General features: G+C 35.9%; 1 protein-coding gene across 1 annotated transcript; it reads left to right on the top strand.

The window, feature by feature from the left end:
* Positions 1–3,628: 3,628 nt before the first annotated feature.
* Positions 3,629–7,737, top strand: LOC109206636 (mitogen-activated protein kinase kinase kinase NPK1-like). The gene is made up of 2 exons (XM_019369476.1): positions 3,629–4,524; positions 7,572–7,737. Exons 1-2 carry the CDS (start codon positions 3,629–3,631, stop codon positions 7,735–7,737), a joined length of 1,062 nt encoding a protein of 353 aa, XP_019225021.1.
* Positions 7,738–18,979: the final 11,242 nt, after the last annotated feature.

Raw genomic sequence — 18,979 nt, forward strand, 5'->3', positions numbered from 1 at the left:
GTATTCCTGAAAAGTATGAGTGTGTAAACGTATTATGGGTGTGTAAACGTATCTGATGATTTTATATCTTGGGTGCGTGCATCCAAAGAAAAATCGTGAGTTTTGTAAAGGGGGAAAGGTTAGCCCGTCTTCCCGTGGACCTCGCTTGTCTTGCTCGGCTCTTGTTTTCATTGGGGAAGCGTCGCTAAACAAAGCGATTTTGATGTAGTCATGCATGATTTAGTAAAAACGTAATATAAATACATGGTTGAAAATAGTTCTCTTTAGATGAACCAACGGCTGCGACGCGGTTCAAGACATTGAAACCTCTCTCGCTCCGGAATTTTGAGGGTCCTTCTCAAAATTCTGCCCCAGTTTACTGGGCTGGTGCTTCTGACGGCTGCGTGCGATGACTAGCTAAAAATCAACTTCGGAATTTTGAGGGTCCTCCTCAAAATTCTGCCCCAGTTTCCAATGGCGGGGGAAATGAAAATTTTATTGAATTGTGACCGAACCCCCAAAGCTGCCTACGTATCCCCTCTTAAACGGGAATCAGGTCAGGCGTAGTTCAAATTACATCATATAGGAAAGCATAAAGATTACACATAGTAACGCTTGACTACATCTGAATTAATTGGCTTTGGCCAGACTTCTCTATCCATTTCTGCAAGTATGAGGGCTCCTCCTGTTAGAACCCGGTGAACCATGTACGGGCCCTGCCAGTTAGGAGAGAACTTCCCCTTGGCTTCATCCTGATGCGGGAAAATTTTCTTCAACACCAGCTGCCCTGGCGTGAATTGTCTCGGCTTGACTTTTTTGTTGAAGGCTCTGGACATCCTGTTCTGATACAATTGACCATGGCAAACTGCATTCATTCTCTTCCCATCTATTAGAGCTAGTTGTTCTTAGCGGCTTTTACCCATTCTGCATCGTCAAGTTCTGCTCCCTGTATGATCCTCAAGGAGGGAATCTCCACCTCGGCGGGAATGACTGCCTCTGTACCATAAACCAACATATATGGAGTTTCTTCGGTTGATGTGCGAACTGTGGTACGGTATCCCAATAGAGCAAACGATAGCTTTTCGTGCCACTACTTGTGTTTCTCTATCATCTTCCTTAGTATCTTCTTAATGTTCTTATTGGCTGCTTCTACAGCTCCATTCATCTGAGGTCTGTAGGCTGTAGAATTCTTGTGTTTAATCTTGAATGTTTCACACATTGCTTTCATCAGGTCACTGTTGAGATTGGAACCATTATCAGTAATGATTGACTCTGAGATGCCGAACCGGCAAACGATGCGATCGCGGACAAAGTCTGCCACAACTTTCTTGGTCACTGCCTTATATATGATGCTGCTTCAACCCATTTGGTGAAATAATCAATTGCCACTAGAATGAACCTGTGCCCGTTTGATGCGGCAGGCTCGATAGGTCCGATAACATCCATTCCCCAAGCGGCGAACGGCCATGGCGAGCTTGTTGCAGTAAGCTCATTTGGAGGCACTTTTATCATGTATGCATGTATCTGACAGCGATGGCATTTTCGGACATACTGGATGCAGTCCGTTTCCATAGTCATCCAAAAATATCCTGCCCGGAGTATCTTCTTTGCTAAGACAAAACCATTAATATGTGGACCACAGGTCCCTGCATGAACCTCTTCTAACAACCTGGATGCTTCCTTTGCTTCGACACACCTTAGTAATCCCAAATCAGGATTCCTCCTATACAGGATTCCTCCGCTGTGAAAGAAGTGATTGGATAACCTTCGCAGTGTGCGCTACTGAGTAGCGTTTGCAAGTTCCGGATATTCTCCTGTTGCCAAATATTCCTTGATATCGTGAAACCAGGGTTTTCCATCTGCTTCTTCCTCGACATGAGCACAGTAAGCTGGCTGATCATGAACTTTTACCGGGATAGGATCAATGAAGTTCTTATCTGGATGCTGAATCATAGATGATAGGGTAGCCAATGCATCGGCAAACTCATTCTGGACTCTAGGAACATGCTGGAATTCTGTCTTTGTAAACCTCTTCCTCAACTCCTGTACATGATGTAGATAAGGGAGTATCTTGGAGTTCTTGGTTGCCCATTCTTCTCGGACCTGATGTATGAGCAAATCTGAATCCCCAATCACTAGTAACTCCTGAATATTCATATCAATGGCCATATTGAGCCCTAAGATGCAGGCTTCGTATTCGGCCATGTTGTTGGTGCACGGGAACCTGAGCTTGGCAGACACCGGATAATGCTGACCTATTTCTGATACTAGAACTGCTCCTATGCCAACTCCTTTGAAGTTTGCTGCTCCGTCGAAAAACATTCTCCAGCCATCATAGGATTTTGCGATATCTTCTCCTATGAAAGATACCTCTTCGTCAGGAAAATACGTCTTTAGAGGCTCGTATTCTCTGTACATTTTTTTTGTTTTTACAAAAAAATGCTTTAAAAAACTGAATTTTTTTTTTTTTTTGTAAAAACTGACTAAAAAAAAAGAATTTACTAAATTAGTGGACTATTGGTGCATTAGTTTAAAAAAATGAAAATATTTTGCACGTTTTTTTAAGTTTTACAAAAAGAACAATAATTATTTTTAGTTTAGCATTGACCTAACGGTCAAAGGGCATAAGTGAACAAAAAAGTGGATGTAGGGGTATTTTTTGCCCAATAGGTGGTTGAAGGGTATTTTTAAACCTTTTCCAATAGTTTAGGGGCATTTTGAACCCTTTTCCGGATTTAAATTTATTGGAAGTATAAACAAAAAACTGCTTTTATGGCTTTGTTATGAAATCGACAAATTATTAGATATTTATTATTTTAATGTTATGGCACTAAGTATTAAAATTGCCCCTTCTTTATTTAAAACTTTTTTGTAAATATGTTTTTGGAATTTTTATTATCATTAATGGAATTACTGAGCAATTTTATTACATATTAAAATTATACTAAAGCTGACCGAAATTCTTTTGTTATTCTAAGTATTAACTTGTTTCAAAAAAAAAAGTATTAACTAATATATTTGATTATTTTAGTTATTTACTTTTTTTACTCAGAAAAATAAAGTATAATTCATTATATTGTGAGTGATAACGTAGATTAGAAAAGAAAAAAGGTATCATGATATTAAAAAAAAAAAAAAAAACCGAGGGATATCATTTTATCAGTCGCATTACTAATCGTGATTTTAGACTACTTCAAGTTAAATGCCTTTTGGGATTGAAACTGAAGTGTCATCCTTTATCCTGCTTAGGCGCTCAAGTTTGTTCGCTTGCTTTTATATATATATATATATATATATATATATATATATATATATATTATTAATTGATCAGAAAACTTAATAAATCGTCTTGTGAGCCCTTTGCGAAAGCCGTGATTACCTTAATTACTTGGAGAAGTGGTAAATAATACGTTACAAATTACAATATAAGGAAAAAACAAATTTTGGAAACTTTACAACTTTACAAAACCTAGCTTGTAACTCAAGAAACACGTAACCATACGTAGAGCAATATCAGTAAGTTACCAATATATAGGGAAAACCAAGTAATTCATACTAATATATAAGTAAAGCAATATCAGTAAGTTACCAAAACAAAACAAAAACCAGGTTATCAATTACTATTGAGAGCAAGAAAAAAGTTGATTCAATGGCGGCGATTACCGATCATCCAATAATATGGACGAGAGGCAAAACCATCGGAAGAGGCAGTTTTGGTATCGTCACTTCAGCAACGACAACAAACTTCTCCATTGATATTCCGTCGACAATCGCAGTAAAATCTGCCCTATTTTCGCGTTCAAAGTCGTTACAGAAAGAGAGAGATTTACTACACGAGTTTCAAGATTGTGATCATGTTATCCGATGTTTCGGAGCTGATGTTACTGAAGAAGATGGGAAGATATTGTACAACATGTTGCTCGAGTACGCGTCTGGTGGAAGTCTAGCTGATCGGATTGGTCAAAATTCAAGGCAAGGGTTGCAAGATCTTGAGGTAAAACAGTACGCGAAATCGATTCTATTGGGGCTTAGTCATATTCATGGAAGAGGATTCGTTCACCGTGACATTAAACCAGATAACATTCTTCTTGTTGGTACGGAGAAAGTAGCCAAGATTGCTGATTTCGGGTCCGCGAAGAAGGTTGGAGGAGTAAAGAGTCAGAAAAAAAAGCACGGACTCAAAGGAACACCTATGTACATGGCGCCAGAATCAGTTCTTGATAACGAGTACGGACCTGAAGCTGATATTTGGGCTTTCGGATGCACTGTCTTTGAGATGGTTAAAGGGAAGACAGTGTGGGATTGCAGTGAAGCTGACAACGTTGTCTATCTATTGTGCAAAATCGGAATGGGATCACCGGATTTGCAGAACAAAAGATTGTCAAAAGTGGCTGAAGATTTTCTGAGAAAGTGTCTTGTTAAGGAGCCGAGATCGCGATGGACTGCTGATATGCTACTAAGGCATATATTTCTTTCATCTGATGATAATGTTGTTGTTCGTGAGCAGACAAGGAAAAAGGAACTCAACCCGCATTTGTTTATTCGGTATCTATGCCGGTGAAAGTGTTCCTTTGATTCACCATTTCTGCAATAGTAGAAGAAATGAAGTTGTTGAATTACAGATCCAACAAAAGAAGAAAGCTACTAGAAGGATGCTGATTATCAATTTTGATTAGAATGAGTATACAAATGTAAAGAATTATACTGATGTATAGAACTACGTTCGGGCTTGATCCCCATAGGAGATTAGTTAGGGGTTCGTAGGCAGCCTGTGAGAAAAAAAGAGATCAGGTGCAGCCCCTTGTATTAAACAAAAACAATTTTGTGTTTATATTTTCTGTATTATTGAACAATCTGTACAAAAGGCAGCTTTTTGCATGTAATTTTAGTTAACAGTCATGAGTACATTCTCATTTAATGTTGAATTTATATGTTGTATTTTTTCTTAGATCATGATATATAGAAAGAGAGCCTCTTTTGCACTGACTAGATTCTGTTTTTAATGTATGCAAAGTTATGTTATATTCTTTTATTTCATGGAATAAAAGAATACTATATTAGAGTAAGAAAAGAAAACATAACAAGCCTCCTATGTATTTAAAATTAAACACAATGTTTGCTAATTAAAGGGCGGGCATGCTCGACTAAAAGAAGAGGAAAGCTTCTTCACTTTTGGCACGGGCGGCGGACTCCATTATCTTCGAGCAAAGACACATTCCACAAAGAGATGGTTTGGCTGTTGTTTCATTTCTGAACATGAAGGTCTTCCATTCCACTCTAGGTAGTTGCCCCAGCATGCATCTGGTAGTAGAGTTGTCTGATCATGCTGCAATTGACATGATCATTCACAAAAGCAGTGATCATTCTCTGGTGTTGGCTAGATACTAAAATATCTGTCATTTGCATTAGCACAATGGCTCAAACTTAGGTATGGTGGCATTTCCTCTAGCAATTTATATGTAGCACTTTAATTTCTACACACAAATTTTATCCCATCACAGTAGTTATTACAAACTACAGCTGCTGCCAAAGTTAACCATCGTGGTAGAATTGATGATGGGTAGCTAGCACAGTTGATTTAAAAAATAATAATAAAAAAAAAAAAGGACAGTTCGATGCACAGTTGATTTAAGCCTATATAATTAAGTTGAGATATTTCTTCTTCTTAGAAAATTGAATATCCAAATAAAGTATTCATATTAAACTGCCTAAAGAGTTTATCATTCTCACTACAATCATTCAAATAAAGTATTCAAGTAATAAAATCATCATCAAGAAAATGCAATATATATATATATAAGATCGATAAGAAGTAGTAGTAGTAAGACCATGTCCAAATAGAAAATATTCTCAGAGTAATTTAGTAAATAATATTGAACATGTGAGATAATATCAAATGGATGGGGAATTGGACTTATTATATTACATATGGATAATGGATTAAACATGATAATTCAAGTAGCTTGCCATAATTTTCGAATTTTGATTGAAAAAAATGATAATTCAAATCCAATCCAAATAATTTCGGATTGGATCGGAGTTTTTAAGTTTGTTTCAAATTAATCATTTGGCTATTTTGGATTATTGATTTTAAGTTTAGACCTTGAGATTATTTTTCTTCCAAAAATGAACATCCACATAAAACATTCATGTTAAATTGCCTAAAAGTTTCTCATTCTCACAACAATCATCTAAATAAATTGTTCAAATAATGAAATCATCAAGTAAATGTAACAAAGACATTAATAAGGCCGATAAAAGTAGTAATAGTAAGACTATGTCCAACTAAAAAGTATTCTGACAGTAACTTAATAATTAGTATTGAATATATGAGATAATATCTAATGAGTGGTGTATTGGACTTATTATATTGCATATGGATAATGGACTAAATGTCAAGTATATCCGAAAATCAGAAGTACCAAATCCAACATCCAATTCGAAATTCAAAATATTTAAAAATTAAAATTCACAATACATTTAAACCAAAACTCCAAAAAAAAATTTTTAGGTTTGCCCAAACTATTCCCACACCTGAAAGGCAGAATCAGATTACTTGTTAGGTTGACAAGAGAGAGGGTTGCTCAGATGGTGAGCTCCAACTTAGGGGAATGATACACATATTGGCTGATAAGTTTTGAAAATTAGTTGCCTAGTTTTTGAAAGTTAGATTTTGGTGGGAAAGTTAGTTAGAGCTATGTCACACAATTGGCATGTTTGCATTTCTTTTCTCTTTTATTTTCAGCACTTTTAGCTTGTTACAAAGACTATAAATAGGGATACAAAAAATTGTAAAGGATTAGGATATGAATTGAATTTATGTGTTTTTCCTCTACTTCTCTGATTCTGGCTCTATTTCTCTTCTCTTCTTCTTTTTCTTCATTTCTGTTGCTTCTTCTCTAGTTCAGCTGTTATGATACCTCAATTTGGTATCAATTGATATCAAAGCCTCGTAGAGGATGGGCCCATGAAGAGATGTGGACGTTGTAACTGGTAATACACCTATGGATTTGCAAGAGCAGTATGAAGATCTAGCAGACAACTAGATCTTTGAGCAGAATTGGCCCAAAAACAACAGAAATTAAGAGATGATTTGGACAGGCGACACAATGAACTTCTGCAGATTGTGAGTGCTCTTAAAATTCTTTTGATGGACTGCAATTGAATCAGCAATCGATGGACAGTGCATCTACATCTGCTGCTAAGGATAAAATGCCCCAGTCAGGTCGGGGTATTCTAGGATGAAATCCTTACTGTGTTAATGCTAATCGTAATCATAACCTAGTTTTTTCTCGATTCCATGGAGAGAATTTGAAAATGTGATCATATAGAATCGAACAGTATTTTACTGAAGATGACACTCCTATCAATTTGAGAGTGAGGTTAGTAGCTATGAACCTCGATGATGAAGCACTAGCTTGGCATCAATCATACCTTAAGTGTATGTAGGAATTTACCTATGCTACATGTGTGGGATGAGTACATAGCTGAGCTCATCGAGACTTTTAGTGGTGATTTTTCTGATCCTATGTTGGAACTGAAACAATGAAGCAAACAGGATCTGTTAGAGAGTTTCAATTTGCCTTTAATAGGTTGGTAGATCAATGCAACTTGACTGTTGAGCAGGTTATCTCTTGTTTCCTTGGTGGTTTAAAGGAGGAATTGGTGAATCCTATTATGATGCATGAGCCTAAAACCTTAGCTAAAACATGCAGGTTAGCTAGGTTAGCTGAGGACACTCTTGCTGCTATTGCTTGAGCTCAGAAACATATTTCAACTGGTTATTCTAATGTTAGGAGAAGTTCTTATGATAACCATAGAACATTCATGTTAAATTGCCTAAAATTTTCTCATTCTCACAACAATCATCTAAATAAATTGTTCAAATACTGAACTCATCAAGTAAATGTAACAAAGACATTAATAAGGCCGATAAAAGTAGTAATAGTAAGACTATGGTATTCTGGCAGTAACTTAATAATTAGTATTGAATATATGAGATAATATCTAATGAGTGGTGTATTGGACTTATTATATTGCATATGGATAATGGACTAAATGTTAAGTATATCCGAAAATCCGAAGTACCAAATCCAACATCCAATTCAAAATTTAAAATATTTAAAAAATAAAATTCGCAATACATTTAAACCAAAACTCCAAAAAGAAATGATTTGGGTTTGGATTTTAGGTTTGCCCAAATTATTCCCACACCTGAAAGGCAGAATCAGATTACTTGTTAGGTTGATAAGAGAGGGTTGCTCAGATGGTGAGCACCAACTTAGGGGAATGATACACATATTGGCTGATAAGTTTCGAAAAATTAGTTGCTTATTTTTTTAAAGTTAGATTTTGGTGGGAAAGTTAGTTAGAGCTATGTCACACAATTGGCATGTTTGCATTTCTTTTCTCTTTTATTTTCAGCACTTTTAGCTTGTTACAAAGACTATAAATAGGGATACAACAAATTGTAATGGATTAGGATATGAATTGAATTTATGTGTTTTTCCACTGCTTCTTCTCTGATTCTGCCTCTATTTCTCTTCTCTTCTTCTTTTTCTTCATTTATGTTGCTTCTTCTCTCGTTCAGCTGTGGTGATACCTCAATTTGGTATCAATTGATATCAGAGCCTCGTAGAGGATGGGCCCGTGAAGAGATGTGGACGTTGTAACTGGCAATACACCTATGGATTTGCAAGAGCAATATGAAGATCTAGCAGACAGCTAGATCTTCGAGCAGAATTGGCCCAAAAACAACAGGAATCGACCAACAACCATAAAGTGGCTGCCAGATGTTACGAATTTTTGGAAGTAAACATTTCTAATGACAACAAAATATAGAAAAATATCACAATCCTAGACGGATAAGTATCCCTTTTCAAGCTGTAAAGGCAGTAAGGATGAGCATTCGGGCAATTCGAATTGGATATGAAAATTTCGGTTGAATTTTCGATTATCGGATTGAAAAAAAATGATAATCCAAATAAGCTCGGATTGGATCGAATTTTTTAAGTTTGATTTCGGATTGAAAAAAAATAAGATCCAAATAAGCTCAGATTGGATCGGCTTTTTAAGTTTAATTTCGGATTAATCATTTGGAAATTTTAGATTTTCGATTTTAAGTCTATAAGTTGAGGGTCTTACAAAAATGAACATTCAAACGAAGTCCTCATGTTGAATTGCTTAGAAAGTTTCTCATTCTAACCGCAATCATCTAATTAATATAGTATTCAAGTAATGAAATCATCATCAAGTATAATAAGGCCGATAATAAGTAGTAATATATAGTAAGACCATGTCCTAATAAAAAGTATTCTGATAGTAATTTAGTAATTAGTATTGAATATATGAGATAATATCTAATGGGTGGGGACGGTAATGGACTTATTATATTGCATATGGATAATGGACTAAATATAAAATATATCAAAAAATCCAAAATACCTAATCCAACATCCAATCCGAAATCTGAAATCTAAAAAATTTTAAAAATTAAATCCGTAATCCGAAGATTTAAATCAAAAATCCAAAAAAATCGAATTTTGGTTTGGATTTTAGGTTTAATTTACCCGAACTATTCCCACCCCTAAAAGGCAGAATCAAATTACTCGTTAAGTCCATCGATTTGAGCCGTGTCAAAATCATGTTACCCCTCCCACTTTGTGTGGAAAAACAAATTCCTTCTCATATTTTAAGCTATAGACATTTTCTCCCTCCTATTCTAAGGTATTTATTGAATTTTCTAACAGTGAGTACGTTCTCTTTTCAACATATCTGGCAGATGTATATATATGTTGTATTCTTCTTTCTTAGCCCTAAAGTATGACAATCATGCCTGCTTGACAAAGTCTTTGGCACCAATTGACATTCCAAGCCTCTAATGCCTCAAATGTCCTCCTATTCTTCGTTTCGGACTATCTAGTATATACTGATTTCGTGGTTAATAGACTTTGATGATTTGAGTAGTTTTTAGGATGTACATTTTTTCTTAAACTTCGTCAAGCCTATCCGCTTATTTGTTCCAAACCATGGTTTCTAATTTCAAGATCGTGCTTTTAGTACGCGATCACGCCCAACTCTAGTCCTAAAAAGGATAAGCGGTCGCTGCAAATATAATTCGGTCTAAAAGTCCGGAGTCGAATCCCACATAGAACTAAGGCTTAGCTGTATCTGTTTAATATCACTAAGAAGATGAGATTGAACAATTTTCTAAATATAAAGATTGAGATTTATATTTCTAACTAATTAACTAGCAAATACTACAAAACGGTAAAATTATCAACTAACGAGACAAAGGGTTGGAGACTATATTAAGGAGGTGTAGAGTTATGATTTTCCCAATTGTCGGAATCCTTCTAGCTATGTTCCCTACAATTTCGCCAATGTATTCTCTACTGATCGTGAGCACTTTAGATGCCGTAATTCTCTCTCGAGCAACTACAACAATTTACTAGACATATTCTCTCGAACTACGCTAGTTGGCTTTATCTAACCGCTCATTATGACAACGTCAAGGCTTTGTTATTTCTAAACCTACCTTTAAACCCAATATATTGATTTCTCACATACGTTAGGAGTGACGTTGTTCAACAACCACCTAAATATGTATCCTTTCTCAAGCAACACATAATAAAAATAGGCACAGTCAATTGATGACCATTCAATCAACAACAATAAACACGTAGTTGAACAAGTAGAGAAATCCAACGGCTCAATTATATAAAAACATAACAAGAATTTATCCTACAAAAGGTTCTATCAAAACCCTAGATAAAAAATTAGCTATTCATAATAGTATGTAAAACTACAATACTAAAAGTCATAACCAACAACGAAAAATAGGAAGAGAAGGAAAAACTCGTAGAAGAATTCTCCGCCTTGCTCCTATTGTGTCTCTGCCTCCTTAGGTCGAATATGTGTCAAAAATTATGTCCAACCCCTCAAAATACCATTTTTTCATATATATATACCAAGTAGGGTTGGTTCCAAACTATTATACCTTCTCCTACGTGAAAAAAGACAATTTTTCACGTCTGGACGGCCACGGCCGCGGCCGCGGTCAACCGCGGTACGGACGCGGTAATTGGCTAGTGGACTGCCTCAGCCCGCCTCAGGTCCGTGGTCACGGTTTCGACCGCGTTTTTCACCCTGTTTCATTTGGAATTTGGAAAATCGCAAAGCATGAAAGTTGTAGTCCTTTGAGTTATCTTTCCAACCATATATTGTGGAGCCCAAATAAAGTTTTGAGCAAAACGTTATGTGCATTTTACTAGACAGTGCGCAATATGCCTACTCGATTCTTCGTTTTGTTGCTCTATCATGATCCCCGAATACGATCCCGGCTTAATTCCTTGTGCTTTTACTCAGACTTCAAAGCTCCAAATCACTTGAATTCATTCCATAACATCTATATAGCTCGGAATCACTCCTACAAGGCATAAAACACATAATTAGTGCAAGACACTAGCGATTAAAGCTCAAACTCCATTAAAATGCAGTAAATTTGAGTGTAATAAGCGACTAAAATATGTAATTATAGCCTATCATCAATACCCCACACTTAAACCATTGCTCGTCCTCGAGCAATCAAACTACACTTTTTTTATAGACACGACCTTTTTAAAAAATTCTCCTGACTCATCACACCAAGAGTATTTAAAATAGACTAAGCACAAAAGCGTATACATCTTCACCTCAAGATTTGACTCGCAAGTACCACGCATTATTCACAACTCACCCACTTACTCTAACATAGAGGTCACTGACATTACCTTTCCTTCATGAATCAAGTGCCCTCACACAAAAAAAGAGAGTAGTTCCACACAATAAAATTTAAGAATACTTAGGAACTCAAGATAGAAAGAATTCACTCACTCTCAGAAATAACATTCATATGCCACAAAAAAATGCACCATAAGTTTGCACGTAGTGTACTACTCTACTAATCAAGTTCATTCAATCTAGGATCAATTAGGACTTTATTTGGTTATAATGTAGGCTACGGGACGGGTAGGATACATTTAGATATATAAGAGTGACTATACCTCCCTAAGCACTTTAATACATATACTTTAACATTCAACCCCCATACTTATGTCAAACCAAACTCCACCTTCACATCAATGTATATTACCCCATACTTCTTTAAGCACAATTGCACCAAGAGCCACCACTTATCAAGGAATATTTATTTTTTCCACAACAATCGAACTATTTTTTTTTCTTTTTTTTTCTTCTTTTTTTTCAATTCAAGTGGCTCTTACTTTTTTCAAAACAGTGCACCTTTCTCCTTATTTCATTAGTTCCACTCAAAAGCCAAACCAATCACCCCACACTTTAACTTTTACACAGTTCATAATAATTCAAGTGCTCATGAGAGGTTAAAAGTTTCAAATAGATGAATAATTCAAACAAATCGGTAAGGCTCGTAATGTGGTTGCCAAAGAAACAAGATTAGAGGCTCAAAGGGGTTAACTACGATACATAACAATTAGGTGGGTAAAATATACATATCTGGCTCAACAAAGAAACGCTTATATCACTTCCAAGACTGAACAAAACTATTATCTCGCTTTGCAAACACACAGGGCAAGTTCTAGGCATCAAATGCAATGCACAGAATATAACAAATCCTTACACACACATGGCATATAACTCACTCAGGATTGGTTTCATCAAGACACTCTAGTCAAAGCAGTTAAGCAAAGTTAAGATCATAAAATTTAAGGTACTTATACAAGAGTCAAAAACTGAGCCTAAGCGTCACAACCAAAGTACTCACTATCTCAAGGCATAACAAAGTCAAGAGATATCGCTTCAATTAAACACAACATAATGGCTCCTATTCCTAAAAAAAACTAACAACACCCGGTTCAAATAAAACCCTTGGAAAAGAACCGCGGCACAAAGAAAAACCAAGGGGGAATTATTACACTACCTACAAAGAAAATCATTTTATTTTATTTGTTCTTTAGACTTAAATCCCTCAAGAAAATTGTCTAATAGATCCATTATCGGGAAAAGTCCAATCTTTTCTATTTAAAAAAAGTATTCAATTAAACTAACACAACTAAAATAGCATAGAAAGTCACCCAGACAATCTCCTTACCCCACACTTAAAATTGTGCATTGTCCCCAATGCACACCATAACTAATAAAAGGGTAAAAGAGACTCCCTAGTAGGACAAAGGCCGAAGCACTAAGCTCGTGGGGTACTCAGACTTCTCCCAAGCTTGGTCCTTCGTGCGGTTACCTCACACTTAATTCCAACCATTTGGTTTGCTGTTGCATCCTTCCAATACCTTTGCTTTCCATGCTCCTAGAAAATAAAAAATTGACACTACAAATATAATACAATTAAAAAAATAAATAAATAAATAAATAAAAGCAATAAAGCTGGGTTGCCTCCCAACAAGCGCTTGATTTAACGTCGCGGCACAACGTGAATTACTTTTTGCCTCCACCTCGAGCTTATGAATTGAACCCTTAATTTGGCATCAAGTTTTCGGCTATGCTCCAGGGGTGGAGAAACAAATCTAATTGGCCCAAGCAACCATTGTACTATTCTACACTTCTTGGCTTTTAGATGAGGTATGTAGTCCTGTCTTTGTGGCAAGAAAAATTCCAGAATGTAGGCACCTTGTTCCTCATTCCTTGACTTCTCAATCGGCTCGGATGACGATATGCTTGACTTCTCAATCGGCTCGGATGACTCTATTTTCATATCGTCATCAAAGCACAATGTAGAAAAATGTTTGGAGTGAGGACCAATGCGCTCACACACATGAACTCCATGACTTTCAGCATCCTCAACATCAATGATACTAGAGTCAACAAAATTTGTATCATCAATGTCCTTGGCTGACTCTAGTCTCACTTCTTCAACGTTGACATCCTCAAATTGTAGTTGGCTAGGTTGTTGATGTTCTACTCTGACCTCCCCAATTAACACCTCAAATTCATGCTCTTCTTGGCTACTATCATCAATATTGGCTTGTTGAGCATTAACAGCTCCAACCACTTGACTCAATTGAGCCTCCAACTTGCGAATAGTTGCCTCTTGCTTTTCTATCTGCAATTATTTTTCATTATTTTATTTCAGAAGGCACTTTAACATATCATTGATCTCCTTCAGGTCTGCATCCCCAGGTTCTTTTTTCTTGTTAACTTCACAAGAAAAGGTAGAACCATCATAGTAAGGGGTTGGAGGAAGATAAGAAATATAAGCACAACCATTAAAATGACTATTTTTACCACCACACACATCACACACATTCCACAAATAAGGTTGAGTTGGTGCACATAACTCGCTCTCAGGAACATTTTAAAAATTTTACCACGGGTGGTTTCCTTCACAATATGTATGGAGATCAATAGTAGAATTATCTACACCTAAATTCCCATAATTCCAAGATGTCATGTTTCTCAAATCAACAGTTATATAAAAAAAACAAAAAAAAAACAAAACAAAATAAAAGTTCAAACTTGAACCCTAGCAATATATACAGCTACAACTACACCATAGCAATCCCCGGCAACGGCGCCAAAATTTGATCACACCCAACTCTAGTCCTAAAAAGGATAACCGGTCGCTGCAAATATAATCCGGTCTAAAAGTCCGGAGTTGAATCCCACAGAGAACTAAGGCTTAGCTGTATCTGTTTAATATCACTAAGAAGACAAGATTGAACAATTTTCTAAATATAAAGATTGAGATTTATATTTCTAACTAATTAACTAGCAAATACTACAAACCGGTAAAATTATCAACTAACGAGATAAAGGGTTGGACACTGAATTAAGGAGGTCTAGAGTTATGATTTCCCCAATTGTCGGAATCCTTCTAGCTATGTTCCCTATAATTTCGCCAATGTATTCTCTACTGATCATGAGCACTTTAGAGGCCGTAATTCTCTCTCGAGCAACTACAATAATTTACTAGACATATTCTCTCGAACTACGCTAGTTGGCTTTATCTAACCGCTCATTATGAGCTTTGTTATTTCTAAACCTACCTTTAAACCCAATATATTGATTTCTCACATACGTTAGGAGTGACGTTGTTCAACAACCACCTAAATATGTATCCTTTCTCAAGCAACACATAATAAATAGGCACAATCAATCGATGACCATTCAATCAACAACAATAAACACGTAGTTGAACAAGTAGAGAAATCCAACGGCTCAATTATATAAAAACATAACAAGAATTTATCCTACAAAAGATTCTATCAAAACCCTAGATAAAAAATTAGCTATTCATAATAGTATGTAAAACTACAATACTAAAAGTCATAACCAACAACGAAAAATAGGAAGAGGAAGGAAAAACTCGTAGAAGAATTGTCCGCCTTGCTCCTATTGTGTATATGCCTCCTTAGGTCGAATCTGTGTCAAAAATTATGTCCAACCCCTCAAATACCATTTTTTCTTGTATATATACCAAGTAGGGTCGGTCCCAAACTATTATACCTTCCCCTAGGCGAAAAAGGACAATTTTTCACGTCTGGACGGCCGCGGCCGCGGTCAACCGCGGTACGGACGCGATATTTGGCAAGTGTACTGCCTCAGCTCGCCTCAGGTCCGCAGTCACGGTTTCGACCGCGTTTTCACCCTGTTCCGTTTGGAATTTGGAAAAACTCAAAACATGAAAGTTGTAACCCTTTGAGTTAGCTTTACAACCATATATTGTGGAGCCCAAATGGAGTTCTGAGCAAAAGGTTATGTGCATTTTACTAGACAGTGCGCAATATGCCTACTCGATTCTTCGTTTTGTTGCTCTATCATCTGTTGATCCCTGAATACGATTTCGGCTTAATTTCTTGGGCTTTGACTTCAAAGCTCCAAATCACTTGAATTCATTCCATAACATCTATATAGCTCGGAATCACTCCTACAAGGCATAAAACACACAATTAGTGCAAGACACTAGCGATTAAAGCTCAAACTCCATTAAAATGCAGTAAATTTGAGTGTAATAAACGACTAAAATACGTAATTATAGCATATCATCATACGCGTGTGGTGAAATGTTCCAAGCGCGGTGTCTACTGATTTTGCCATTCCTATGATCATTCAAAGAATTCACCAGCTATAGGGACATCAAGTAAGGGGCTACTCATGCCTAATAAACATTCGATTTTTTTTTTTGGGGGAAGAGAAGAGCTCTACGTCAAGCCTCTTATTCTATGTATTCAAGAAACGTCGTAAGGAACTAATTTCAATCGCTTTCCTCTTTATTTATTATGAATTCAAACTCATAATATTTTAATTCAAATTTTAATCTAATAAACCACAAGTTGTTTTTACAAAAATTAATTCTTCTCCGTGAATTCTTTTTTTTTTTTTTTGGTTGCTAAATTGCTAGGTTTATCTATGTCCTGACAAATGGTTGGTTAATACCTTCCTAAATCGCTAGGATTGTGGCAACATAACATTGGTGGTGCGATAAAAAAGAGGAATCAGAAGTTTAGAGTATCTAAATTGAGATAATTTTTTATTCTTTTTAAAGGCACATAAATAGTAAAACCTTAAAAATAGTATAAAAGATTTAGGATCTCCTACAAGAACTCTGTCCTTCTAATTTAATTTATTTTTATAAATATATAGCAGTCATGGAAATGTTTAATCATTCAACAACACAACAAGAAAAAAATTAAAATTCTTTGTTAATTCTTGCTTGAAAAATCTCCCAATTCACAGCCAAAAACATCATTAAAACCTTGCATCATTCTCTCATTACCAAAGGAAACTCAGCTTAATTTGAAAGAATTGATATTCAGAACTGAAATTCTCTCCATTGCATCCAAGAAATATAAGGTATATTTTCTCTTTAACATTCATCTAGCAATAAAATTCTTTTCAAACATTTTCGACAAGACTTTCTTAGCTTGTCAAATTTTCTTCTTCACCAGAAATATTAATCGCTAAGCAATATCTTTTGATTGATGTGCCTGAATAAGGTTGACTAAAGGTCATTCAATAATCTTTGAAATTTTTGTTGAATTATTACTAGAAATAATGTATCTTAGTTACTTCCCTCTAATATGAGGAATCCGTAGAACCCTATATATAGAATCACATATCTACATCATTATATTCTTGAATAATATTTGCAATTATGTACAATTCTTGTTGTCCGAGGGGAGCTTTGACGTAACTAGTAAAGTTACTTTCACGTGACCAGGAGGTCAAGCTATGGAAACAACCTCTTGCAGAAATATAGGGTAAGGTTGCATACAATAGACCCTTGTGGTCCGGTCCTCCCCCGATCCACGCATATATAGCTGGAGCGTAGTGCACTGGACTATCGTTTTTATGTACAATTCCTATTGTCCATTGGAAATCGACGAGTTTTTTTCTATATATATTTTTTTGTCTAAAAATAAGTTGGGTCTTTTTTTTTTTTTACATTTTGATATTTCAGGAGGAAAACAGGAAAATAAAAAACAAAAGAAAAGGAACACAATGAAAGGAGCTATAGCTACTCTCACCTCAACAATAATGACCATAGAAATGTTATTTTTCATGGTCAATGTCTCAAATGTTGCAGCACGATTTCCAGACATAAAAACTGTTGTGGTGACAAACAACCACACAAATTACCTAAGCATCCGATGTTTCTCCTTTGACGACGACGGCCAGGTGAAGCATCTGAATAAAATGGGCAGTTTCAACATCAGTGTCAAAATCAGAAATTTTTTTCCTTCTTCTACCATGTACAATTGCTCGACAAACATGGGAACTTTCGTCGCCTTTCAATCCGATTACGAATGCATTAGTCATTCAACACCTTGTGAATGGAGGTTTGATGAAAGGTTCACATATCTCTATAATCCAAAGGATGAAGAGTGGGTTGCTCATGAATATAACCCTAATTATGAGTCTCTTAAAAGAGGAGGAGTCATCAAAGGATATTACGTTAACTAAATGAAACGATGTATGTAGTCAGTGAAAGATTCAGATAGTCGACCCCAACTTGCTAGCTTCGGATAACTAATGTTATCGATCATGACCTAAAAATGTGCCTAGAGATCATGTCTTATAGGTAGGTTAGATAAGTAGAATATTCAGTGTAAGGTTATTTTAGACAAGTAGCAAAAATTGAGGTTCTTTTCACGTTGGATTCCGTGATAGGAATTTAATTTAGGATGATGTAAAGCTTCGTACACAGCTTCGCTTCCTCCTCATTTATTAATAGGTGACTTGGTAAGCAAGTTATGTTCAGTAGAGATATCATGTTCACTATGGTAATAGTTTTATTTACACATGTACTTGTCAAGTTACAAATTACTGAATTTAAGTTATGTGCATTATTAAGTGTAATTGTCAACAATATCTTATAGCTTAGTAGTTTTCAGGTATAAAAGAAAAAGAGCTAAAGATAATACTCATGTACTAGATGAGAATGATTTCGCACTATTTTACTTTGTTTTCGTTTCCTCAATTAGAATTTAAATATTCTTAGTTAATGCATGTATAACGTGAATCATTCGTTAGAATTAACAAATAACTTTCAAAACAGAATGTTTTCGATCATCAAATATCTCCCACCCATATATATTGGCGGAGCAAAAAATTCTTATACAAATATGTATACGGTCAAGATCGGGCTTGACTTTTCTGTATGATTAATCGAGACCGGGGCGTGACAGGCCAAGGTTCGACCCCGTGTCATACCGGACTGTGACACGAAGTTAGATTGTCAAACTCGTGACTCAGGGATCGATCGAGATCGAGCGGGATAGGGTTCGAGAAAGATCGAGGGAAGCCTGCCGAGCCAAATAACGGAAGCCAAAATATCCGCAATCGAGCAAAGATTACAGCGGAAATCTCCGGACTTATCAAGAAGAGGCTGATTAATTAGCTAATCATGTGATTTGTTACTGTATTTAGAATTGTATCAAAGGTAGGACTCCCCTACTATACAAAGGGGATCTGGTCACTTGTAAAAGGCATCATATTCACGCTACACAAAGAAATATACTACCTTTCTCTT

The sequence above is a fragment of the Nicotiana attenuata genome, unplaced genomic scaffold (assembly GCF_001879085.1).
Source record: "Nicotiana attenuata strain UT unplaced genomic scaffold, NIATTr2, whole genome shotgun sequence".
NCBI lineage: Eukaryota > Viridiplantae > Streptophyta > Magnoliopsida > Solanales > Solanaceae > Nicotiana > Nicotiana attenuata.

Bases quoted from the DNA above. Each gene is read 5' to 3' on its own strand.
- LOC109206636 (XM_019369476.1), top strand. From the start codon at position 3,629: ATGGCGGCGATTACCGATCATCCAATAATATGGACGAGAGGCAAAACC. The intron at 4,525-7,571 runs GTATCTATGCCG...TGCCTTTAATAG, and splicing joins AACCCGCATTTGTTTATTCG to GTTGGTAGATCAATGCAACT.